General features: G+C 35.9%; 1 protein-coding gene across 6 annotated transcripts in view; it reads right to left on the bottom strand.

Moving 5' to 3' along the window:
- Nucleotides 1–4,712: 4,712 nt before the first annotated feature.
- LOC149528823 (phospholipid-transporting ATPase 3-like) overlaps nucleotides 4,713–27,755 on the bottom strand; it is a 264,933-nt gene continuing 241,890 nt past the window's right edge. For 3 of the 6 annotated variants that reach the window (XM_089811274.1, XM_089811279.1, XM_089811280.1), the window contains 8 exons: nucleotides 7,238–7,459; nucleotides 6,844–7,011; nucleotides 6,337–6,696; nucleotides 6,133–6,239; nucleotides 5,949–6,035; nucleotides 5,555–5,610; nucleotides 5,269–5,427; nucleotides 4,713–5,132 (listed from right to left, as the gene is read on the bottom strand). In XM_089811274.1, coding sequence (XP_089667400.1) covers nucleotides 5,556–5,610; nucleotides 5,949–6,035; nucleotides 6,133–6,239; nucleotides 6,337–6,696; nucleotides 6,844–7,011; nucleotides 7,238–7,459 — 999 coding nt within the window. In that variant the 3' untranslated portion in view covers nucleotides 4,713–5,132; nucleotides 5,269–5,427; nucleotide 5,555. Of the gene's footprint in view, nucleotides 5,133–5,268; nucleotides 5,437–5,554; nucleotides 5,611–5,948; nucleotides 6,036–6,132; nucleotides 6,240–6,336; nucleotides 6,697–6,843; nucleotides 7,012–7,237; nucleotides 7,460–27,755 lie in introns of all 6 variants that reach the window. The other 3 variants (XM_089811275.1, XM_089811278.1, XM_089811277.1) reach the window with 3 other exon arrangements.

Here is a 27,755-nt window from a genome sequence, read left to right as displayed (position 1 = left end):
TTTTATTTAAGCTATAGATTCTTCCTCTTAAGTTTTTCTTTTCACTTCCTCTTTCCTGCAGACTCCATTTGTTCCTCTGCTTAGTTAGGTCAATTACTTATTCGTACAACCTTATTTCACAAATTCCTCTCCTTTCAGGTGTCTGTACGACCCTCCTACAAGGCTTCTGTGAATGACTTCCCTTGTATGGCTTAAAATATTGTACAGTCTCTCAATTATTTAGCCCATACAATAGTAGAATCGGTAGGGATGTCACCAGATCTCATAAATTCCTCTTTTTTTCTGCATCGTATGGTATTCTATGCTAACCGTACAATGTGTCATGGCATCCGTATCGTTGCAGTGTATCTCCCCACTATTTGTTGTGTCACTGTACAGTGTCCTACAATCTCCAACTTAATCGTACAATTTTCTTGGATGTCCATACGGTCTGTGAATGCTCCTTGTACGATTTTTGTTTAATGCTCGTATGGTCGATTTCATAAACACTCCCCATACGGTTTCTACAGATTAGTTATACAGCCATATGGTGACCGTATGGTGATCTTATAACTTCTTCTTTTTCCCTTTCTTCTTTTGTTTTGGAACACTTCCTGCCCCCTTCTATCAGTCACCTCTACCTGGCCATTCTATCTTTTCCAACCCTCTGACTGATTGTATGGAAATGCCTCCTTCATTCTCCCACCGATCCTGCAAGGACCATACAACCACTTCTTTCAACTTCTAGGCATACAATCCAAACTTCTCTTTCTTGGTTGTACAACTTTTGCACTTTTCACTTTCATGTATGCTGATAATGTACAGTGCTTGATTTTTTCTTTCCTTGAGTCGTACAGTCATACAGAATATCCTCATATGACCACTTCCATGTCTTTTTGTTGTTTTAATTGCTCCTCCATACAACGTACGATACTTTCTTCCTCCCAATAATGCTCTTATATGTCTGTACAACCCTATGTTTATCTTTTGTCGTACAGAAGGTCGTACGGTGCGTTCTCCTTTATAGACAGTGCATGTGTCTATACAGTAGCCTCTTCTGGTCACCCGTACAGTTACCTTGTTTGACCATACAGTGTTGTCAGGCAATGTGTATCCCCCTTTGTGGCCATATGGTTTTGTTCATGTACTGTACAGTGATATTGTACTCCTATCCGTATGGTACCATATGATACCATGGCTAGTTCGTACGGTCCTTTCCTGAATCCGTATGGTTATTTTGTCTAGGCTATATAGTACTTCCTTGCCTGCTTCCAAAAGGTCGTATGGTGGTAGCTCCTTGTCCGTACAAAGCCTCTGGTCTGTATGGTATTTTTCCCTTGCCCTATGCTTGTTGTATGGTGCACCTCTAGGTTTCTTCGTATAAATTTCCAGCTGTACGGTGTATTCTTCTCTTCTCCGCGTAGGTCAAAGCTCTCTCTTCTCCCACCAGTATGTTTTTTGGTTCAATATGATCTCCGAGGTTTATGGTTTGTATTGTGGTCTCTTCATATTTTATCATCTTATCTTCATTGAACGTATGGGCTAGTGTTTCATCCACCTGTGCTTCTCCTTCCTTTAGTTCACTATATTCCTCTAAGAACTCGTTTCTTCCTTTTTCTTCTTCGACGCCCAACATATTGCAGCTTGGGAAGAGTTCGTAATCCACTATCTGCCAGTGAAATAGTTCATTCACTAAATCTAGATCATCCTCATTTGACCCTTCTTCCAATCTCTAAACTAACTCTTCATCAGGTTCCATTCTCTTCTTCCCCTCGTCATCCCCTCCACCTTTGCCTTTAGAATCCGACGACGTTGCCTCCTCACCTACCATTTGTGCGTGTAGGTCAATTATGAATCTTCTACCTTCACACTCCATTGATAGGGTATTCTTCTTCTAGTCATGCTTAACCCTTGCTTGTACAAGTCATCCTCAACCCAAAATGGCATCATATCCTCTCCTCTTTAGCAGGATGATGACAAAGTCGAGTAGGGACGACTATGTTCCAATAGTCACTTGTTGTGCCATTAGGACCTCGAGAGGTTTAATGTCGTGTTGGTCCATTGTTAGTAATTAGAACATAGGTGGCCAAAACGTCAGCTGCCCCAAATTCTTCTAGGTATCTTCTAGTAGGATGTTTACCCTTGAACCTCCATCCACAATTGTCTCTGAAAGGAACCTTTCTAATATACCCATCTCTATGACCATTGGATGTCATCCGAATGTGAGGGCTAGCAGCATTAGGTCCGTTGCATTTGCTCCACTTTCCTTCTCCCTTTCGTGTTCTCTGGGTGATTAAGCAATTTGCGCTATGTTTGTGAGTGTTGTCCATAGTTGAGGCATTGTGAGAATCAAATCATTTAACTTGATTAGTATTTCAATTTGTAGTATCTGCCTTATGATGTTTTGTTTTGCGTAGTTCCTCGCTGAGGTACCGATAGTTTCCTTCAATTGTGATTTCTCTACCTGCGTCACTTTCTCAATTTCCGCTTCTTCCGTCAGGCTAGGGTACAATTTTGCTTGTTTACGAGTGATTGCCAAGATTTCTTCTTCGTCCATGCCAATGCTGATCAAATTGACTCCTGAATTTCGGGCACTTGGCATCTTCATGATCTCTATGATTGCACCATCTACATAACAACTTTGGTGTGTTTACTGATGTACAGTTCCGTGCAAAGTGGCCTCACAAATTGCATACTCGGCATTGAACCATCGAGCAGCCGTTTGCATTGTACTTCGACTGTGGCTCTCATTATTATTGTTCGTATTGTTGTTGGTATTATTGTTTTGCCCTTTTCTATTATTTTTGTACCCACCCAAAGTGACACCATCATTGTTTGTGTTTCTGCTCCCTCCTGACGCAGAAGCCTCCTATGTCAGGAGCACTTGTTGATGCCCTCTTGTTTTCATATTGAAGGGGCATTCTTTTGTGGAATGTCCCATAATCTGACAGCTATCACAGCATTGGTTTTTCGGACATGACCCCTTCATGTGACCTTCTATCTTGCATTTTGTGCACCATAGCTCGTTTCCTTCATCTCTTTTTGCATATTCTTAAATTCTTTCATCATTCTGATCATATCCTTCTAGAGAGCGCAGACCTTCTTACTGTCTTTTTCATCACCACTGCTATCTCCTTCCGAAAAAGAGTCATCTAAGTCAAATGAGCTACTTTTCTTCTTCTTTTTTGTTTTTTGTTCACTCTCTAAGTCCATCGCCTAATTGTACGCTTTAGTGTATGATGATGGTGGCACAATATTCATTTTTTTCCTTAACTCCAGGCGTAGTCCTTCAATGAGCCATCTCTTTTTTAGGCCATCTGTTGGCTTACTTTCCATTTTATTTATTAATTCTTTTAGTTTTTTGGCATAGACATGGACTGTTTCATTTTTCCCCTGCTTTGTGGTGTAGATTTCTACTACTATCTCATTGTCATCTTGCAAAAATTCAAACTCAGTGATAAACTCCTTTTTAACTCCCGCCCATGTAGTCAATTTTTGAGGGTTGGCGTCTGAAAACTAATCAATTGCCACACCCCGTAGGATTGTTGGGAACTGTTTGACCCAATCATCCTCATCCGTCATGCCATTTGTTGTCCATATGGTTTCGCACGTCTGGCAATGTATGATTGGATCTGTCGTTCTATCACCATTAAATTTTGGTAATTTTCTTTTGGCACCTGTCGTCATTACTTTCTTTTGATTCTTAGGTACTTGCTGAGCACCCGTGCTATTCTAAGCACCCACACTATTGAAAGTACCCGCACGATTTTGAGTACCCGTGCTGTTCCGGGTACCCACGTTGTTCTGAGCACCTGCGTTGTTCTACACAACACCCGCACTGTTCTGCACACCTAAGTTGTTCTACACAACACACACGTTGTTCTGCGCAACACCTACGTTGTTCTGTACACTTGCGCTATTTTGGACAGTTGTCTTATTTCCAACAGCCGTGTTACTTGGTGAAAAAGAGGTTTCCTCAAGCAAAGTTGTCTGTCTGGGAGGTGTACCGTGGACAAAGAGTTCACTCCACGCTCGTGCTCCCTCGACACTCCAAGTCGTGCAAGTTAATTCCCTTCCATCTGGATTCTCTTCCCTCGACGTATATAGGTTAAGGAATTCCTCCCTTGTTTCTTCCACCAAATCCAACCGCTATCGAGTCTCTTCCAAAAATTCCTCGGTGTTTCGGTGTCCATCAGCAATCTGCTGAAACCTCCATCTGCGTTCGGCCTGTTGTGCCAAACTTAAATTCCCTTGTGCGGTGCATATTTTATCTTTTTCCTTTACCTTACTCTTATTTTTGTTAAGCTGAATCGGCATTAGTTTTCATTCCGCTGCCTTCATTCTAGGTCCACTGGGCAACAGCGCCAAATGTTTATTATATGGGGTAAATGGTTTAATGCATACAGACAATAGACAAGAACATGTAACACAGCAGCACTCATTTTATTATTTGCATATATGCCGAAGAGATTACATAGTGCTTCCAAGGATGATTACAATGATGATCCAAAGTCCATTCCGGACAGTGTACATGTACCATTCCAAAGAGGTGACTCAACCGTCACGCCCATTCGGATACTAATCTACCTGTCAGCTATTTTATAACATTACTGACAACATGCTAATCTACCCATCGGCCATTTTATAACTTTACCAACAACAATAATCAAGTATTCTAATAAGGATAGGTTGAGAAAAAATGTATTAGGGGTGTGAAACTTCATGGAGACCTATTTTTAGCACTTCTGATATTGTTCTTGATTTCCACATTAAGATACATAGGACCTATAAAAGGTAGGTCATCCAAAGGCTACCAGTAGAAAAACATAATAGCTACCTCTGGATTAATTGAAAATGAAAACAAAAACTTCAAGATAACCAATTAAGAAATACGCTATGCCTCCAGTAACAATAGCTACCTCTGGATTAATTGAAGATGAAAGCAAAAGCTTCAAGATAAACAATTAAGAAATACGCTATGCCTCCAGTAACAATGTTGCCTCAAATATCACTTAGTGCATTTGCACCTTATTAATTTTGATTGTAGGGATCATAAAGGGTTTGTCTCACAAGGGCCAATGTCATCTTGAATATCATTTCCAGCACCTTTGCAGCTTATTCATTTTGATTGTAGCTGCTTGTAAGGGGAAACACTGAAATTCAAAGGATTGAAATGTATTAATCAGTAACCACTAAGTATTAAAAAGGGATTACAGAAGTAATCACTACAGGAAAGCATGTATGCCTGTTAAAATTATTTACAAAAATTGACAAATAAAATGCGCTTACTTCTAAGTGGCTTGTCTAGTCCCGCAGGTGATATTATATTTATTTTCTGTGTCAAAATGTTCCCTTTCAGACAATATATCTGAGTTGAACCAATTATTGCAGAAAAAATAAATTGAATTGTCGAATTCCAACTGCTTCTCCTCAAGATATTATTTTAAACTGCACATGCTGACAGGAAAAGTTTCAGAATCGATATTCAAGGCCAACAATTAAAACATGCTAATCAACAATTTTACTTCAGACAACATAACTAAAGCAGAAATAGGGGAGCTTAATTTCCTGTCACCTTATGAAGGTTGAAGCAGCCAAGCTCTTAAGCCTATAGGAAGTTGTTGGTTATTTCTGTGAATACACATGAAAGCAATGCTTTATACAAAAAATGTTTATATGGAACTCTCATGATTTTTGCAAAGTAAGAAAACGTTTATCCTATGCATAGAGAATGAAGCAAAGCATATTTCCATAAGTTGACAAACACTCTAATACATATTTTTAATATTGGGCTGTGCTTTCTGCAATATCATACGCACAACTCTATGCTTGCCACAATCTAATCAGAATTTTATTATCAGACCCTTAAGCATTTATCTAGGTATAGAGAACTAGATTGATTAACTTTAAATGTCACCCAGAAAGTTACACTTGAAACAACAAAAACATTGTCAATAATTTCTACACACCTTCCTCTTAAGGAGAGCTCCTCATCTTGAATGATTTGATAGTCATATGGTATAAATATTCTTTGAAATCTGGAAGACCAGTTTAATCTGTTAATGTTTACATATCAAAAGAAAACATCATTTATTATAACAAGAAAGCAGGAACAGAAGACATATGTACTAAATTGAGGAAGTTATGACACACCCTTCAAAAGCTAAATCAGCTGCCAAGACTGCTACTGGAGAAAGACAAAGAATGAACCAAAAATCTAGGGTGGATATGGGGACAATGAGTTGACCATAAACATTAACCTGCATGTAGCATTAATTAGTTCTGCCAACAAAAACAATTATCAAAATAAGTTTTTATATGATCAACTTGAGAACATATTGGTTAGAGAATAAATACCTTGAAATCCCAAATAGAGTATATCGAGGTATAGAAGATGAGAAAGATAAACCACAGAACAAAGCTTCCAAGAATGCTGGCAAAGTGCCAAACTGTCAGGAAGCTGCTGCCTATCAAAAGTCGAAGATTGACAGCAATAACAACACATGAAAATGATAGTGTCCCCACGTCCCACTGGCCAAGAATTTTCCCAAGTCTTTTCCCACCAGATCCAGTCAAAATTGAGAAGTAGAATATGATAAATGACTGAAAAATACTGAAAAACAACCATCTTCCTAAAAGCTGCCATCTGAAATACAAGTTTGCAATGCCAGTTTTGTATAATTGAGGGCACTGCTTTGAAACTTTAGGACTTACATCCTGCCATTGGAATGGAAAGAAATGTTTAGTTTCTTATAATATCATTTATGTTAAATCAATTAAAAAATCTTGCCAATCAAGTAAATTACAAAATAGATTTCAACTCAGCTATTCTTTAAAATGCTACCAACTTATAAGTTTGTGTACCTGGTCGAAGATACCAATGGCAAAAACTGGAAGTGAAGTGAAAAGGATATTGTAAAATGATTGATACCAATCATCATAAAAGTTTGTACTTGAATAGCCACAAAATAAGGTGAACCAAAATTGTGTCAACGTAAGCAATATATTCTTATAGAAGAAGTATGCTACCACCTGTTAATGTCACTCCAAAGAACAAAAATAAACCACATAAATTGCATCAGCAAGTCATCAGGGAAAGAATATACGGACTAAAAGGTAAGATGATTACATGAAGCAAAAACCAAAATGAGTATCTGTAGGCAAATTCCAAGCACATGAAGTACTCCACTAAGCAATCGTAGCGTGGTATCCTAATAATTATAGTCAATAAACCAATACGTGTGGTCTGCACACTCACCTTTGAAATTCTAACGTAAGATAGCCTTCCATGAACAAGTAGGAGGTCTGTTAGGAATCTGAATTGAGAAATTGCGAAGTCACTTGCCATCACTGCTTGCATTCCTTCTTGTCCCCTAACTGCAACACCAATATGAGCAGCTTGAATCATACTGACATCATTTGCACCATCCCCAATACTTAAAGTTACTTTCCTTGCATTATATCTTATTAGTGTTGTGACCTGCACAGAGTGAATGTAAAAATCAGTGAACTGCCTGCACAGTGAACAAACTGGCGTTGTGACATTCTTACTTCAAGTTTAGCATGAGACTTGGATAAAGAAATGAATTGCATGTGAGATAAAGTCCTAATTTATACATATATTAATGTCTACGGGTGACCATAAGTAGGTCAGTGGCACTGAACAGTACACCAATTTACAATGGCAAGTTCTAGGACTTGAGTGAACAGCAGAGGAGCCATTAATGGGATAACCAAAAACAAAATTACAAAATACCATACAGCTGTGAACAAACAATACACGTGATCAAGAAACTAACAAGATCGCATGTGCTTGGTGTAAAAAGCTGAAACGCTTTTTCGCAAGGCAATGGAATTTATGCTTTTTGATAATAATAAAAATTAATTAATTTTATAACTACACATTTGCATTGCTTAAGCTAAAGAAATATACTAAACAAAGTAAAAACACAAGGATTAAATGACACCAAAGTTCCAAACACTATAACTATAAGCTTAGCTGTAAAGCTTGAACAAGAAAATTACTCAATAGGGCCCAAGAAAATTAAAAACTCAAGACTTAACAAAACTTGGAGAAAATCATGGCAATTTCACCAAACATTTTGAAATGCATAATTTTTTTAAAATGTTCTTCAAAAACACTCAGCCCACATTTATGATCAATTTCTATCATTGTAATCAAGTTTCAGATGCAAGAAGAGGTCCAATAACTATTAGACTATTTTAGAATCCTAGGTTCTTGCTATTTTTAGCTCGTTATTTTATGGTCTTAGTTAATAGTCATTTAGGCTTTATTTTTCAATTGTCTTAATCAGTTCCATTTTTAGTCGTCATCAGTGTTACTTTAGGTTTCCTTGATGGGGACAACAATAGACGGGGGCAGAGTTCCAGGACAGCAAATGTTTTTGCCAATTTTGGGGATGGCAACGGGGGCTATATAAATATAGAAAAAATTTAAAATAAACAGAAATTTGCATATATATATATATATATATATATATATATATATATATATATATATATATAATGCCATTTAAACATCATAAAATCTTAACCGGCAACATTTCAGTAGTCAAACTCAATGCTCAATATGTGGAGTTATTGTCAATATACATGTAACATTAAAATAATAACACTAGTCATCGTTTTTATTTAGATGACTTTGTTTCCCTGTTAAAGCTTTTTATAGCATTTGTAAACTCTATACAATCAGTGCATTGGTAATAATAATTCATTTAGTTTTTTATAGTTTCATGGTATTAGAGCAGTTGACGAGTCATTGAATAAACAAGTACCCTTCTACCTAGAACTCCATTCCAAAAAAAATTATCGATCAATTTTTTTATTAATAAATCATGCAAGCGAATAATTGGTGGTCTGAAATTTTTGTGGATATTTGCTCATGATTTTCCCACAATGCAGGGTTTGCTGAAAGCTTTTTGGCTTTTCTACAAAATTTGTGGTCTCTGATTTTTGCATGATTGTTAAGAAAAATTAGTGGGTTTTCTACGATGTGACAACCCATGGTTTTTGATATAATTGGTGGGTTCTTTAGTCTCAAGGTTTTTTTTGTTTTTGAATGACTTTCACAAAAATATCAGGTTTTTTTTGAGTAATTCTTTCAAGTTTGTGTCAGTTCTTTTCTAACGGTTTTTGGCAGAAAACTCAGAACTTTAAGTTTTGTGAGAAGTTGACCTCATTGAAAAATGGGACAGATGGCATTGTTGACTAACATCATGTCGTAAGGCAATCAATAGTTCAAAGGCAAAAACTATAATGCCTAGAAACAAAGGATGGTTTCAATTTTTGAGCATCGATGTTTAAATGTGGTCATTCTAGGTACCACTATTCATACTAAATGATGGGCAATACCCAAGACAAGTTTGTTCAGCATAACTGAAAGGCGGATTTATTAAAATTAATAGTCACCGATGAGATGCTTCTAGAAGTACCATCAAGCAAGACAACTAAAGAGCTTTAGGATCACTTGTCATGTCTTCTTGATATATCTGACAACAACCCAACATTCTTTCTGAAAAACATGTTTTCCCTTATGATGGATGAGAAGATGACTGTACATGAGCATCTTAAGAAGATCAAGGATATATGCAATCAATTGGAGTCGATTGGTCGTAAGATGGAAGAGAAGGACATGGTGGTGATTACATTGAAGAGTTTAGTAGTTTACCACTCCTATGAACACTTTATTGTGATGCTCAAAATTTCTTCTGTCATTGGGCTCTTCGTCAGGTCAACCGACAATGGAACTAAAGCCCATTCTCTAGTGACCCGGTTCTATCAAATGAATAATCTATTTGGGGAGGACGCACTATAGAAAGTAGGGCATTTGAGTTGGACCCCGTGTAATCTTGCCTTGAAATTGGATGAGTTGTGCAATAAACTGTTGCAACAATCTAGGTAGATTGTAATAACCCATCATGGATTGAAACTCTAACCACTACTACTTAATTTTTTAGGTTTTGGAATTTTATTTTTTGTTTTTGAATTGCTAGTTATATGTTTTATTTTCTATTATTTTTGAATTAAGATAATTACAGTGCATGAAAATTCAAATGGAAATTGCTCAATAATGCACTTCCAAGCTTTATTTGCTAACTATTTGTAGATGAATATTACAACGCTAATATATGTGCTACACATTTATTTTAAATTATCTAAGAAACTTAGAATGGTTTGTGAATGACGTTGAATATCCTTAAAATTGATTGCAGCAACCTAATAGTGTAGAATTCTTTGACGTGGATGCCAGAGATTGTAGTGTTTGCACTTACAGGAAAACTCGATCCCTTTCCTTGCAATGTAGACTCTCCAAATTAATATTGCAGCCTATAAATTATGAATGTTGTTTCAGTATGAAAGTCGTGGAAGCGAGAAGAATGTACGTAACCTTAAACTAATAGTTGCGATCTACATATAATACCCATTCATGACTTCATAGAAATTTTTTGAATTGAAACATTGAACCCCCTTAGCAATTTGATCAATCATCCAATTAACCTCTAATGTGACCTCTGGTTGAGGCCATCGTTGGCACAATTTATTGGTCTTAAAGAAACCAATTCAATGTGCTAGAGCCCTAAGAATTTACAATTCGCCTACTTCACAAAATCCGAAACCCTTGGCACAAATCACATTTTTCACAAGTAACAAAATGCATGCACAAGGAGTTTGATTCTATTCCTTTTTGCCTTCATATTTTCAACTTGTCTGAATTGACCAAGGAGCTTCAACATTACTCTTCACATTAATTTGAACTCATATATTTTCTTACTTTTTGTGATATATTATTATAATGGCATTTCCCTCCATAACATAGGCCTCCAATGTCAAGTATAATTAAATCATGAAATGCACATGCCAACTTATAATATACACTTAAATTTAATCATTAATTAAATAAAACTTAATTAATGATTAGCAGCTTATTAAATTCCACAATTGACTCATTGAAAATCTAGATGCTCGTAATTAAAACCACACACCTAAGAGTCATGCCCACTATAGAAACTGGCTATAAATTGACTTGCTACAAATTGTAAATTCATCAAATTAAACCAAACAAAAGTTAGCAAAGCTAGGATCCCAAACACCACCATTCACAAGCCCACAAGTGTCGCAATGAGAGGCTAACAACACCAGCACTGGGCACCAGCTAAAAGGGACATTACAATCCTCCCTCGCGAATATTTGTTCTTAAGCAATCATAAAGCTGGATGTTGTGAAATATACTCAAAATCCTAAGTACAATCCTCTACCGGCAGATCTCTCTTTACAAGACTTTCCTTGATAACTCATCTTTGTAGATGTTACTCTCTGAACTCAAGAATAGCCTCGTGAATCAACTTCAACTTCCACTTGTCATCTAACGGTGGTAAAGTAATAAAAGGAACAATATGTAATCCTAACGCTTTTTTGAGGTACAACATGTGAAATAAATTATGCACCCTATTATCTTCAAGAAAATCAAGCTCATAAGCCACCTTGCCAACCTATCGGACAATTTTGAAAGGCCCATAATAACATGGCTTGAAATTCTTTTCTCAAGTCTTCTTGAGAGTGAACTACCTCCATGGCTATTTTATCAGATACACCATATCCCCAATCTCAAATTACCACCCAACTCTCCTCTGATCAGCATACTACTTTTGCTAATTTTGTGCCCTTTATTCCGCAATGCTCTCATAATATCTTGGCTCTCTTGTAAGAGGTCACCAACACAAGGGACTTCGTTGTCACTAAACAACAACTTCAGGATGCCAGGTGCATTGTAACCATAAGGCACCCTGAATGGTGTCATTTGCATAGACATACAATGAGTCAAATTGTAGCAAAAATCACATGAGTAAATCCACTTCATCTAAGCTCATTGTTTGCCCACCACATAATTTCATTGTTGCCCACCACATAATTTTGAAGGTACTCGTCCACCCATTTATTAACAATCTTAGTTTGCCCATCACTCTAAGAGTGGTAGCTAGTACTCGGGGTCAATTTGGTCCCACAAAATCTAAAAAGGTCCGACAAAAAATGACTCATAGACTCTCTACCACTAACAATGCTCTATGATAAGTCGTTCAATTTGAATACCTCCCCCATAAACAACTTTGCTCCTTATGTAGCTGAAAACCTAGCAGAAATTGGGAAAAAGTGGGTTTATTTCATCAACCTATTTACCACAACATATGTGTAATGCCTTGGGGCTTCGATGAACCCATAATTAAGTCCATGGATAAACATCTCCACTTCCTCTCAGGAATAGGAAGCGGCTACAACAACCCAACATGATAAGTATGCTCCTATTTGTTTTGCTGACAAATAGAGCACTCTCTAACATAATGAAGAACATCTTCCTTTAGTGCCTTCCATGTGAATCTCTCTTGTACCTGCCTTTAAGTTTTGAAATACTCGGGATGACCAACTAAGGGTGAATCAAGGTCTTTAGCACTATGTTTTAAAACTTAGACCTTGAGACCAAAAGCATTCTACCTTCGTAAATGATTAACTCATTTACAATAGAGTACTTGTTGTCTTGTATAGACCCATCAATAATACTAGAAGCCCTTGGATCAATGACATACTCAACAATCAAGTGCTTCCAATCCTCTAATCTCAATCATAGAACTCAAATGGGGGCATATAGATAGAAAGTCACCTACAACATTTTTGTACCTTTGACATAAGAAACGTCAAAGTCATACAATGCAATTTACTAACCCATTTTTTCTGATGCCCAATCAAGTCTCATTGTCCAAGGAAATGTCTCAAGTTGTTATTATGGATTTTAATGCATAATTTTCTACCCACTAAATATTGCATGAATTGGGCCAAAGTGTGCATAATGGCCAACATTTCCTTGTCATACACACAATAACTCTCTCAAGACCTCTGAGCTTTCTACTCTCAAAAGCAATATGATGACGGTCTTGCATAAGTACAACACAATGCCTTCCCCCAAGGCATCACAATGCAGCTCAAATAGTATGGTAATATCGAGCAAGGCAAGAAGTGAGTATAATGTTATCAATTACTTGAACTTCTCAAAACACTCTTGTGCCCGAGGAGTCCATAAAAAAGCCCCCTTTTGTGTCAAGTTTGTAAGTGGTGCAACATGCCATGAGAAAATATTAACAAACTAATGGTAGAAGGCACACAACCCCACAAAACCTTTGAGTTGTGTGAAATTCTCTACAGCAGGCCACTCAACAATGACACGAACCTTCTTAGGCTCCATGCGTACACCCTTTGCACTAATAATGTGGCCTAAATAAAGAAAATATGTCATGCCCAAAGCATATTTGGACTCCTTGCCATACAAGGACTCCTTGTCAATAATAACCAAAATTGTATCTAGATAAGAAAGATGTTCTTCCCTAGTCTTACCATGAATCAATATATCATCAAAGAAAATGAGGAAAAGTCTCCTCAAGTGGTTGAGGAAGACCCTATTCATGGTGGATTGGAAAGTGGGAGGTGGATTGGTTAAGCCAAAAGGCATAACCAAAAACTCAAAGTGTTCACAGTGACATCTAAAAGAAGTCTTCTCTATGTCATCTCTCACTCGAATATGATGTTAACTTGTCCTCAAATCAATCGTGGAGAAGAAACATGCCCCATGTAATTCATTAGTCAACTCATCTATACATAGGATAGGATACCTATTTTTTATTGTCCTTTCACTTGACATCTTGTAATCAATGCACATCCTTCTTCTTCACCATGACAATAGATGAAGCAAAGGGTGCTAAATTGTGCTTGACATGTCCTAGAGACAACAAATCGCTAATGGTCTTTTCTATCTCATCCTTCAACTGCTTACAATGCCAGTATGGAGTAACCATAACGGGCTGAGATCCCTCTTCCAGCTCAGTGATATGCCTCTATCGGGAGGTTTGTCTCTTGTATGTCTAAAGGGCATGTTGGCTTTTCCAATGTATCTTGTGTGGGCATCAATCTACACTATGCTGCCTACTCAACTATGTCATGCCTAATCAACCTTTCCTTCTACATAAGTCTAATAACTCTCAATGTGCTTTCTTGGATGGACTTAAGAAGATGAATCTTGCCATGTACCTCAAACCTCATGTCCATGTCCCTGAGCTTGAGATAAAATTCTCCAAGATCATGGAGCCAATGGTTGATTGCATACCACATTATATTCAGCTTTGAAATCAAAATTATTTAGGCACATAGGCAAATATGAAATCATCCTATCACATTTAAGAGTGTAACCATCAACAACTTAACTTGTATACCTTCAAACTGTTGTGTCTGAATCCCATGCTTGGCTGCAAAGCATACACCAATAAAATTATGGCTGGCTCATGTATCAAGAAAGGAAATGACTATTTGCCTTGCCAAGAGTCTATGCATCCTAAAAGACCCTTATTTCTTCATACAAGAAAGATATACCTCCTAAAGATGAGTCTCTCCCACCTCTTTTATAATGTTGCCTTTTTGGGACATTAGAAAGTTCAAGGACATATTCATGTAATATCAAAATTGACTTATCAGAGCATAATGTAAACTTATTAAAAGATCAATTCAATATTATAAAATGGACAAAAAAGTGACAAAGGAGGAATAAGATGAAAAGACAGGAGAAAGGAGTTGAGAGGTCACAACTTTGAGCATTAAAAGTAGGAAAGCCTCATTCATTTGGACATGATTTTGGGATTTCATTTTAGATATCTCTTGGTGAGATTTGGAAAGCTTCGATGTGATGTCCCCATTTCCAACACATAATTTAAAAATAAATAACAGAAATAAATTAATCAAAAAATATAAGCCAATCTATTAATATATTACATTATCCATTTAATAAAAATACCAATATACCCTAATCATTATAATAATAAAACATTTAAAATAAAACTGAGAAGAACTCATAAGTTGCCATCAACTCAACAATATACTATCCCATCTAAAGAAATGAATAATAATTAGAATATCAAATGTGAAGATAGATAAATAATAATTAAACATAATATATATTACATTTTTATAACATGGTTGATTTGAGACACCAAAATATCGTTGTTATATAGGCTGGAAAAAAATTATGAGGTCAGCAATCATATAGCAACCTTGCAAAAGCCATTCATATGACACATCATCACCTATAGACTATCGATTATATTGATTCATGATAATCGATATCTATATCAGAAGTATCAACCGGTGGAAGCATAAAGGTGTCATTGAATTAATAAGATTATTTGATAACTATCAATCACTGCACAATCAGTCAAATAGATACTAATAAAATAGTGATTCATATAAATTGTAATTAATTTGATGCAAGACCAATTAAGAAAAGAAACGTCGATCATGGGATGTTGTAATGTCCTTTTTTTTGGAACTCTTATAAGAAATCCTGACAGAGTATTTATATCTTTAATTTTAGATAATACAACAGATTTAACTCTAAAATAATCTTATCAAAACCATTTACATTCAAAAGACATAGTTCTACGTAGTCAATCCAATGTTGCGCAGTGACTGTACTTGGCGTCAGTCCTACGTAGAGTCTATGCTTTGACAGAGGCCGAAGTCAATGATTATATCTGCTGCAGACTTCACGTGGAGGGAGAGGGATTTCGCACTTCTGTACTATTATTTTTATTCCAACCTTTTTCTTTACTGTTCTTTTTAATTCCAAACTCGTTCCTTGCTTTTTTCATTTCCGTAACCCTAACTAAATATCGCTTCTCATTGGTGGAAGCGGCGTTCACAAAAGGTGTGACCATATAATTAAATATTATGTTGTATTAATTGTTTTTAATAAGAGTTATATTATATTTGATTAGATATAACATTTGTTATATAATATAATATAACATTTGGGTATTAATATTTGATTGATAATAACATTTGTAATATAATTTATTACATTTTTATTTCATTTATAATCTACTGAATTTACATTCTTATTTATAATTTATTAAATATTTATGAATGTTCAACATCGTGAATAAAATGTATATCAATATTAATCATTAAAACAATTTACAATTTGATTAATTAAAGGGATATTACAGATGTGAAGTTATAAATTTGTAATTTGCTCTCACCATACTTTGTCATCCCATATTCAAGTTAGTCAATTATGGTAGAACCCAAGAATTTGGGTACAAACTATGTGATTGTCCATAGGAGATAAAAACATTAAAAGCAGAGATAATTGTCATTTATTGATTTTAGTCAAAAATGAGGGTTCAAACGATAACATGACACTCATTAACATGTCAACAATTTTAAGGATATGAAGACAAAAGAATGGGAAGACAATATCCATAGAGACATGACCGTATATCCTCCTTGTTAACGTTTGCATACTAGTAGATATTACAAAACATACATGGGCGGCATATTGTAATATGATAAACCTTGAGTAATAATCATTAACAATAATCAGCTAGCTGTCCATTACTTGGAAAGACCGCGAGTGGAGTAACCATTCAAATTATATGGGAAGGCATGAATCATTCATAAAATGAAGAGTCATGTTCCTTCAATGACATCCATTCTTACTGCACATATATATTTGGAGAACGTATCCCTTCTTTAGATACCAGGATATCTTGCTTTATTCAATCTTGAGAGGCTACCTTAGGACAGAAATATCACGTGGCATTGGGATTCTAATGGAGATAAGAATCAAACAATTATTTAAATATGCTAAGCATTTTATACCCCTACCCCTATGTTTTCGAAATCTTAAAAAAGAATACATACCCTTTAGAAAGCCATGCCAAGATATCTATGCTTCATACCGAAAGTGCTCAAGAATCGCAACCAAGTAAATTATCACAGAACTCAGACGGCACCAAGAATGGATGCATAAAATAATAAGTGAACTATATTACTATTTCAGCTTACAGGCAATATAAAGAAAATCAAGGATCAAACACAAGAAAAGAAAAAACAATCCAATGCAACCATAGCAGTGCCTTCAATATAGTATAAGTATGTCAGCATGTTCACAACAATAAGTGTTACAACTGTGATCAGTTGTATGGATAGAAAGATCACATTAGAAAGAGAATATTTCAATCACTATAGGGATCACAAAAATCATATCTCATTTTATTAAATCGGGGGTGTTATCAAATTATATTAGTTCATATCAAGTACAGTAATGATATTGATAAGGACATTTATCCTCTAAGTAATCTAATCAGCATATTTATCATCTCTATCAATATCTTATAAATTTCAAAATCCACATCAAATAACATGATAAGAATAAGAAGTGAAGGTGATTGTTCTTAAATTCCAAGCCAACTTAGGACAGGGACATTACAATAGCATCAAAACACAATCCTACCATCCTAAGAGTAGAATCTTATGCAAACTTATGAGAGAAGAACAAGGAAAGACGCAATGAATGACTTAGCCAATGAGATGAGATCCTATATGGAACAAACAAACCAAACATTGATAAGCTAAAAGGAAAAATCAAATCATGCCCTTGTCCAAGGATTGCAAAATATGGGAAATCAATCAATAATTAAAGGGCCATCCTACCCATCCAAGAGGCACTAGCTCAAACCACTCAAAACATTATAATGTATCTTCCATGGTTGGGATACCCCAAACCCCATTCTTATCCAGAGAAGAAATGCAAAGAGAAGACAAAGGAATATAACAAACAATGACTAGAACTGAAGACATAGCAAGAGCTTATGCAGCTCTATAACCTTAGATGGAAAAGTGGTCTCATTTAGGGAATTTTGTGAAGATAAGTGAAGGAAGACACCCAAAAGGCATGTAAACAAAGAGCTCAAGCACAAAGTCAACAAAGTGACACTTGCAAATTTTGATGGATCAAAAAAATTTACAACATACACATGGTTACAAAAATTGAATACCTTCTTCACTTTAAGCCTTATGACAAAAGAAGATGCACTTCGGTTTGCAATAAACCATTTGGAAGGAGCAGCACATGAGTAGTGACAAAGAAGTAAAATCCTATGGGGAATTTTGCTAGACTTGTTAGTAGATTTGACAATAAGGACTTTAAATAGTATTTCTAAGAACTAACTCAGCTCAAACAAACTGGAACAGTGGAAAAATTTTCTTGCAAATTCCAAGCGTTGTCAATTATAGTCCCAACCCTTTCTCGAAAGAGATTCACTCATCTATTTATATGACTAAAGAATTCACCAAAAAACTTCTTAAGCCACTTGAGCCCTAAAGCTTGGGGGTAGCCATTGGAAAGGCAAAGAAGGTTGAATCAAACTCTTCAGATTTCTACCAAGACAAAAAACATGGATAGAGATTCAAATAAGGATAATTGAGGGAAGAATTATGTATGTAATGAAAAATGGAGTATAGAACATCAATGCCAAGAAAGACATAGTTTATGTTTCAAATATAAAGAACCATGGAGACATAATCATTAGTGCAAAAGAGGACAGATAAATAAGACGGAAGAAATCTGCAATCAAGAAACACCCAACAAGAGATCAAGGCATTCATAGTGAGTGCCAAGATCCAAGACATTCTTAGTGAATGTCAAGGCATTCTTAGTGAGTGCCAAGGACATTCTTAGTGAATTTCAAACTAGATCAACACATTCTTAGTGAATATCACGATCAAGGGTGTTCTTAGTGAGTCCTAAGACATTCTTAGTGACTGTCAAACCAGATCGAGACATTCTAAGTGAAACTTAAGATCAAGCGTGTTCTTAGTGAGTGTTAGGGACATTATGAAAATTTATATTTTGAAATCGAATACTGTTGAAATATACATAAAATTTTAGAAGAGAACCTTATATGTTAACAAAGAAAAGATAGTAAAATTTAAAAAAAACAAATGCATAAGTAGACATAACATACTCTTATCAAACATGATTATTGACAAACACTCCAGGTGCCATTTTCTAGGAACGATTAATGCCCTGAAGGGGTTGTGTACCCACCACAATTACTTATTATATAGTTCGACGAAAGCTACATATCAATAAGAGAGTGTTAATCCTTGAACACCTTGATCCCATTGAATCAAGATATATAGGTAGTCTGGGTGACAAAGAATGTTCCTAGTACTCAGTTCTCTTGGCTATAGTTGAGAGTGAATTCTTGTAATGCTAATAAATAAAACTATAAAATAACAAAGTCCCATCACGATTTCATGCTAGCAAGGTACATGTACATGACTAGATGCCAAAAAATCAAGGTGTTTACATCTTAAGTAATTTCTCAGTGATTCTGCACTTGGTTGTTTGCCCAAAATTAAAGGTTGCAGATCTAAAAATATTCGTACTCCTTATAGAGATCCTTGGTTCCATATTTGGGCAATATGTGATATCTTATAGCAAGGGGCTCAAGACTCATATTTTTCCTGATGAGTTCACAAGTCTCTAATCAAAGCACTCACATATTACCTATCCTTATGGCCGCAAGACCAATATGAGAACCTATCCTATTCAGATAGAGGTATGATCTCACAAAAGATCACTTTATTATTCCTATCCCATATGGATAGAAGGATGATTCAAATGACTACTTGATGCCCAACATAGAAGAGTTGAAAATGGCCAAATGAGATGTGTCCCGTTTGGATCTTCTTATAGAAGGAAAACATAAACTCCTAAGTACTCAATATTTGGCATTGGAAAGCTAAAAAATATAGACTTGTATCCTAAAAAAATTATCATCAGTAATCCTGTGACCCATACGTTAGGTTTTTGACCCGACTGTTCCTAACATTTATAGTTTGAAGAGCAAGAAATTTAGGTATTCAAGTATTTTAGTTACTCTTATTGCCAATGAATAATTGCTGCAATGTTGGAGAGTGCAAAATCATTGAGTAATCATTCATAACCTAGAAATAAGGAATAGGCAATTAGGGGCAACATTGAAGTTTGGCATTTCATATATTCATCAAATATCATTCTCAAACCTTCTACGAATAAAACCCCCATTTATATTAATCAACTTCAAACTTAATAGTTTATCTTAATTTTAGCTTCCTAGATTATATATGTGCTTGATAATTTGTAATGAGTGCTCTTGAATGTGGATATTATAGTTAATACAAACTACTTGATAAAATGCATGAAAGCAAAAAGTTGAAATACTCTAAACCTGTACAAATTTCTAAAAGGATAACCAATATTATCAAATAATAATGATAGGTATTGTACACTAACTACGAGCCATTCTTTGGCCATAGACAAACTATAATTTCTTGCCTAGTCGTAGCACATAAATAAACTTTCATTGGACTATACTATCTCTTGCACTTATTATTGCCTTGAGTATTCTACCAAAGAAAATCATCATCTCCTAGAACCTTCTTAATCATCATCCAACGTCTACAAAAAGGTGACCCTAGTCTAATTTGGAAGACCTTTCTGGACTTGTTCATTAAACTTATTCTCAACCACCACTAGGAACACAATAAAACCTACATCTATAAGGAATTGAGCAGGTTGATTTTTTCCTATCAAATGCATTTGTGAGGAAACCATTACTATCCTAGTTAAGGATCTCATTGGAGATTGTTAAGTCATGTCATGAATCCCAAAGGGAGACACTAGCTGTGTTCCAACAATCTCCCCCTCAACGTTACCCAAGGGGATTTGAACCTGTGAATTGCTCCCAATACTACTTGCAAGGAGTTGAGCTAGTCAGTTCTCCCAAAATATTTGTTTGTTTAGAAAAACACTACCATTGTAGTTAGAGGATTTCACATTAGGCCACTAAGCCATGTCAAGAACACTAAGGAAAGACACTATAGATATTTCAACATCCGCATATTTCTTAAAATAGGAAAATTCAGACATGGCTTGGACTCGATTAGGCCCAAAATGGGCTCGGACTTGGTCTCGTTTGTCGAACTCGGCAAGGACTCCACGGAATTCAAATATTTATAAGGATTTTAAGTTTTCTTCATGTATTATTTAGACAACTAACATCAAATACACAATAATTGAGATAAATAGAAGCTAGTTTGCATACATATACAACTTTTCATAAATCACGTAACTATAAATGCGAATTTTTGAAAGAAATTACATAAGGTTAAATTGAATAACATAATAGAAATCTAAAATATAGTGTATCTGTCAAATGTCTACAATATGTGAATTTGCATGGAATATGCAATCCATGGAATCAAAAGTTCAAAACATATATCAAAAGAAAGGCTCATAGTAGCCTATGTCTTCCTATGAGTACACCTAAGATAGGTCATGGAAGCCTCTAGAGCCATCCTCTCTCCCTATGTCTGAGGTTGAACCTCAGTGACATGATCATCCTCCTCATCATCATACCCATCCTCATCCTTATAATCCTCATTGTCAGAGTCAGATTCATCACTCTTGGCCTTACGGTCCTGCACTAGGTATCCTCGTGCTCTAGGCTCCTCTACTGCCTCTACCTCTCAATCAACTTAATCAACCCACTCGAAGTCTTCATCACTAAAGACAGGATCATCAACCACTGTGTTCTACTCTTCTTGTTTATCAACCTTCTATTAATACAATGGGAGATGTGTTGATGCCCAAAATCTATTTGTGGTCGAAGCGAAGGTCATAGTGAACAAAAAAAAGATCATTCAACTTTTTTGTTGTCAACCTGTTGTGCCTCTTCGAGTGTATATGCTGTAACATGCTCCAATTACATTCACATCCTGAAGTGCTAGATGGCTAGCTCAAGATACGAATTGCAATTCTCTATAGATTTGGCACCTTACTGCCAAACATCTCCCACCATACATCTAAAACAAGAAAATTTCAAAATCAGTTCCATAAATATCACTTTATCAATCTTAGATTCTAGATTCTTAAGTGGTAATAAAATAGAATTTTGAATTTTGAATCATATATTTTTACCAGGCATCAGTTCTATCTGGTTTTTCTTGCATAAGTCTCGTGAAAATAGGTCTCCTAGTGCTTTCTTATACATCTCTATCTCACGGACTATAATGTACAAGCTAGGGTTGCCGATGCACCAAAAGATTTACCTATCAATGCCCAATACAATCTAGAACACAAGAGGCGGTTAAGCCATATTATGAATCCTGAAAGGGAACATTGGCAGTTAGTCCAACAATCCCCCCCTCAACGATACTCGAGGAGATTTGAATCTGTGACCAAGCTCTGATACCACTTGTTACAAGCTAGAGTTGGGGATGCACCAAAAGATCAACCTATCAATGCCTGATACAATCTAGGACACAAGAGGTGGTTAAGCCATGTCACGAATCCCAAAGGGGAACGTTAGCAGTTAGTTCAACATATAACTATTCTAAGAGTTGCATCAAGTGACATTCTCTTTATAACATCATAGAGGTCACTCAACACCTCTTCATTAGCCTTAAAATTTGGGTTGAATTGATATGCTAGATCAACAAAGTGGGCAGATGCATGTCTAGGCCTATGAAGTAGATTGTGCAATCGCTTATCAATGACACCCCATATGGGACCATATTTTTCATGATTCCCTACATAAAAAGCTCGATGGCCTCTTTTGCACTATCCATGCCCTCATAAATGTAAGCCATTGAGGGCTTCTCTCCATCAACAATCCATATGATAACAATAAGAGGCTCTATGAACTGCAATCATTGTGAAAAAAAAAACATTAAACTTTAAGTTTTCTATTTAAAAATAAACAATGTCAATGTCAGTAAACATAAACAAGTGTTTAAAAATTTAACAAAAATAGTGGAATGAAATAGAAATGAAATGGAAATGAGCACAAAAAGGAAAATTACCTCCACAATCTCCTTGACGGGTTCCCTGAAGTCACTCTCATAAAAAACCTTAAGAAGTCGAATTCGTCCCTTGTTGCCTGGATTCAAGTTTGGGACCGCACGGTCCAGATTTGCCCCTGAGTTCCCTGTGGGTCCGGGTAGGGTCCTTAGTTTGGACTATGGGTTCATTTGGGTCCTTGCTAGAGTGAACTCGGAAGAACCCACAGCAAACACGGGGCTAAAACAACTTTAAAGAGTGTGTTTCTTTAATTGTTTTCTTATGTAACTCTAAAAGGAACTTAATAAAAAACATTTCACTCATCTAATCTCTTATACTGAGGAGGAGGAGGAGGATGCTATAGCAACATATGGGACTAGTGGAACTAGTTTGGGTTCCAATGATGAGGATCTAGATATAGTTGCAGTTGGGGTTGAAGCCATTGATCTCTCATTTTATGATGATCCATTTGACCCTTGAAGGGCATTTGATATTATGATTATTGATAAACTACTAAACACTTGTCATCTATCATCATGTTTCAAACTTTCTTATTTGGTGAACTAGTCTTTGTTTTGCAATTTCATAATTCAATGTATAATTTTCTTTACAATCATGAAGATAGATTAATGAGCGAGTATTTAATGTTAAATGTTGACATTTGGCATTGATCAATGATCAAGCAACAATTGTTCATATTGTGAAATGACTTTGTTTTGCAACTATGCATGTTTCTCTTGTGTGTGTGTGTGTGTATACTCATGAACCCACCCACGAACCCAAATGGGAAAAAAAAATTTCCCTAACCCACGAACCCAAACCTAAACTTGAATTCGTCCCCGAACCCGAATTGGCAACTTAGCTGAAAAACCTAATCAACCACTTCAACTGTTGCATTGAGCCTTGAATATGATGAATTTGTCCACTCCTCACAAACAAACATATCTTTCAAACCAACTTTTGCATTAAGAAATGATTTCAACATGAGAAAAATTGTTGCAAATCTAGTGACCATTGGGTGAGACAACTGTTTATTCTTTGTGTGTCACCTCATATGGTTGAGGACCCAATTATGATTATATATGAACTTGCAAATATTCTTTTCTTGCTCTACACGTTTTTTATCCAACAAATTTTACCTAGATCATCCAACATGAGGTCAAGGCAATGGACAACACAAGGGGTCCAAAAGAAGAAGCGGTGCCTCTCTCTAAGAATTTTACCAGGAACAACATAATTTTCCGCATTATCTATCACAATTTGCACCACATTCTCCGCACCCACCTCCTTCAACACTTCCTCCATTACCTCACAAAGATACTCAGCATTTTTGGTCTTCCCCCGAGGCATCAATTGATTTCAAAAACAGTTGTGGAACCTGAGAAAAAATAAAGAAATTTAGTACAATCACAATGATCAGTCAATTTCCTACTAAATTATAAAAGTTATAAAATTCAAACTTTCTAAGTACAATATTGAATTACCTAATGAGGAGACAAGAAAATTCAGCAGTGTTCTATTTGCTCTATCAGTCCAACCATTGGTCATGATGGTGCAACCCTTCGCGACCCATACTTTACGCTGCTCCTCAATTTCAACTTTTACATCAGCAACACGATGGGCCAATATAGGACTTTTTAGCTCCTCATCATTAGGGGTTTTGAACCCTGGACTGAAAGATCCCAAAAGGATCCTTTCACTGAACTTCTATAAATTTTAATTAAAATAATAGATTTTTCTATGCTTTCCTTGTGATCTTAGAGAATTAGACAAAAGTTGCAGAAGGATTGTTTCTTCTTTGTTTATATTTTTCAGATATAAATAAAACAATAATTAACAATAGCAGCAAATATGAAATAAACTGGAAACAATGTCCAATAATATAATATTCAGCCAACTAGAATAGATACAAATTGTACCAGGAAAGATATGCAATTAGTAGGCCAGCAAAGGTGTTTACAAACAATGAATGATGACGCCAACTGCAAGAATGGACCAGCCACACATCAAAAGGGTAGCAATGGCTGACATGAGCCAACCAACAAACCACGTGCCAGCTGAAAGGTAGCTGTATGGCTGCTATAGTCACGTCCAGGCAGCAAGAAGATCCCAAATTGCCAAACGAGACCCCCAACGTGCAATGCACAAGCAACTCCCAAACACTGAACTTAACAATCTTTGTCAACTGCTGAAACAATACTATAGAATGCTGCTGAAACCATCTATTAGGGTTTGCATCCCAATAGCCAGGCTCTAAGGTTTGTGTCCCAATCCTCTAGAATCGCTCCTCAAAGCAAAATCACAAATACCAAGAATGAAGATGTAAAAGATAATGAAAGAATGAGCCAACAACTCCTTTTATCCCACTCTCAAAGCCAATTGAACCCTAAAGGGAGAATGTGCCTTTCCCCTTATTATAAAATAGCACCTTCTCAATTAAAAGACCTTTATGTATAGCGAAAACACCCCTTTCCTAAAATAACATAATTCTAGGTGCCCGAAGCTCTCCGGATGATGAAAATAAGTTATAATAATTCAAAACCTTTCCAACAAGCTATAACACACAAGCCTGCCTAACCAGATGAAGCCAAAATCCCCTTATTACACCAATTAGCTATAAATAGCTTTATTTTAATTTATTTAAATGCAAACTTAGGATATATTAAAAATATTTCTTTTTATCCAACTAGAAAGCCAAATCAACCAAATAACTAGTGAATTGTTCCTGTCACCTGCTTGTGACTGATACCGGTCCATATGTGCCAACTAGCAATCTCATTCCTAAAAACTAGGGATGCTCCTAGAAATTAGGGAATATAACCTGTCACCCTGAAACTGAAACCATATACTGGTCCCAAGGAGCCTCAAATCTGATCACTGCCAGAACCTCCTAAATTTTAGGAAAATCCCTAGAATTAAGGAACTACCATGACAGGTTTTCAAACTAACTTAGAACCAACTCCGGTCACTAAGAATCCTATATGAGTTTCTATCCACCACTGCTAGCCTACAAGACCAATAATAGGCTAACTCTCATGATGTTGCTGGTCATACTAGAGAGGGGACATGACATAGACCACAAACAATAACATCATCTATAGCAATTTGCCAATAAGGAGACCAAAGTTGAAACAAATTAAATAAACAATATAAGTATACTTATTATGCAAGTAAGGGAAGACATACAAATTTATAATTAAAATTATAAATACCTTACAACATTAAATGAAAGGTTGTTGTAGAAGAAGAAATCTCCAAGTGCCAACTTTGCTTGCTCATTTTTCTCCTTATTGTAAGCCATGCTCTCAAGTGATGGTTGTGCACCTAGAGTTGTGCACGAAACAAAGATGGAAGCAAGTGAGGATCTTTGCTTACGCATTAGAGGCCCAATGCTCGTAGTCTGAGATGCAATAGTAGAAGGTGGAATTGGAGGCTAACCATGTTCATGATAACTTAAAGAGCCCTCTACACTTCTAGTTCTAGCTAATTGTGCCATCTCTTTTTGTTGTTTTTTTTAATTCTTTCTTCTCTAAAGATTCCTCCAAGAGAGCTAGCATATCATGCATAACATCTTGAGGTACCTCCTTGCATTTTTTGATATCATGCTTTGGTATATATGCAAGGTGATATTTCAATCTATTAATGCCTTCCCCATTATATGTTATCATACTATGCCAACATGTCACAACTCCTTTCGTATGCCAAAGAATAGTATGTTTCCAGGCCCGATCCTTTGCTATTGCACTAGGGTCAGCATCAGGGTAACTTTTAGGCCTAGTTCTACTACCCTCAAGTTGAGACATGATGTTGCTACTGCTAAAATATACCATAAATAAATCAAATAAGCATTTAGAATATAAGAAATCTAATTTACAAACACTAGGGCTGCTTATTTTTCAAGTTCTTCATCGCCATAAAATGGAATAAATCTAAAGAGTCCAAACACATGCAAATAAAAAACGATTCGTGAATGTAAAAAAATTACAAAATAACAAGAAAAAAATGTATCTTACCTCTTCAATTTTCTTCTAGAAATGGAAATGTAACCAAGTTTGAAGAAGCCTCCTCCAAATGTTTTTTTTTTACTCCTCTCAATGCTTGTATGCAAGCTACAAAGTGGCACAAACAATCAACAATCGATAGATGAGAGCCAACCAATTTGCTAATTTATCTCCCAAAACCCCAATACTCTTCCCTCAACTCTTCTTTCTCTATTCTTTGTGTTTGCAAGTGATAGAATGACCTTTTTAGGTCTAACTTATGCTTTAGAATAATTACATACCAAAAAAACAAAAAACAATTTTTTTGAACAATTTTTTTGTCCTTTTCAAACATTGACTTCCACAGAATCTACCTGACGGGACTCGGCAAGTCAGCCCCAACTCGACCAAGACTCGGCCGAGTCCAAGGCAAGATGCTATTGGCCTCATTTTTTCAGGGTTGCCTTTGGACTCCCTGAATCCTATAACACTGAGCACAACAGTATAACCCTTGGTGCAAGCTATCTCATTTTCTAAACTCATGAAATGCTCCTTCATACCATTGCAATCTTAAGCAATCAAACAACCAAAAGCCTTCGCTCTTGAGATAAATTGTTTGCTAATCTATAACAGAAGATATATTTTGTTGTTTACGCTTTGATATTAGGTTTTAAGTTTTGTGTGATATAGCTTCTTGTAAATGAAGTATCTTAAATTAGAATTCATATTTTTAATTTAAATGCTTATGTCAAGATATGCCTGGGTTCTCTTTAAGTTATTCTAATAGGCACCCCATACTTTATGAATATTCAAGAAAACTTTTAACACCCCCAAAACTGCATCTTCCCTTCCTGAAAGTTCAGAGATACTAAATCAAGAAATGCTAAATGTTTTAAAAATAGCCTTTGCTATTTTCCAACCATATAGTTATCATGGTTGGAATGAAAAATTTGGTAACACAAAAAAACAGGAATGCTGTGATGCACTCAGGCCTAAGTATGGGGCAGGTTTTAATGCTGCAAAATTGACATTGATAAGATTTGCATCTGTGAATTCTCTTTGATATCATGCTT

The sequence above is a fragment of the Cupressus sempervirens genome, chromosome 11, assembly GCF_028749045.1.
Source record: "Cupressus sempervirens isolate cs-2001-9-10 chromosome 11, ASM2874904v1, whole genome shotgun sequence".
Classification (NCBI taxonomy): Eukaryota; Viridiplantae; Streptophyta; class Pinopsida; order Cupressales; family Cupressaceae; genus Cupressus; species Cupressus sempervirens.
The sequence above is the reverse complement of the archived record's forward strand: the minus strand, read 5'-3'. Positions and strand labels throughout refer to the sequence as shown.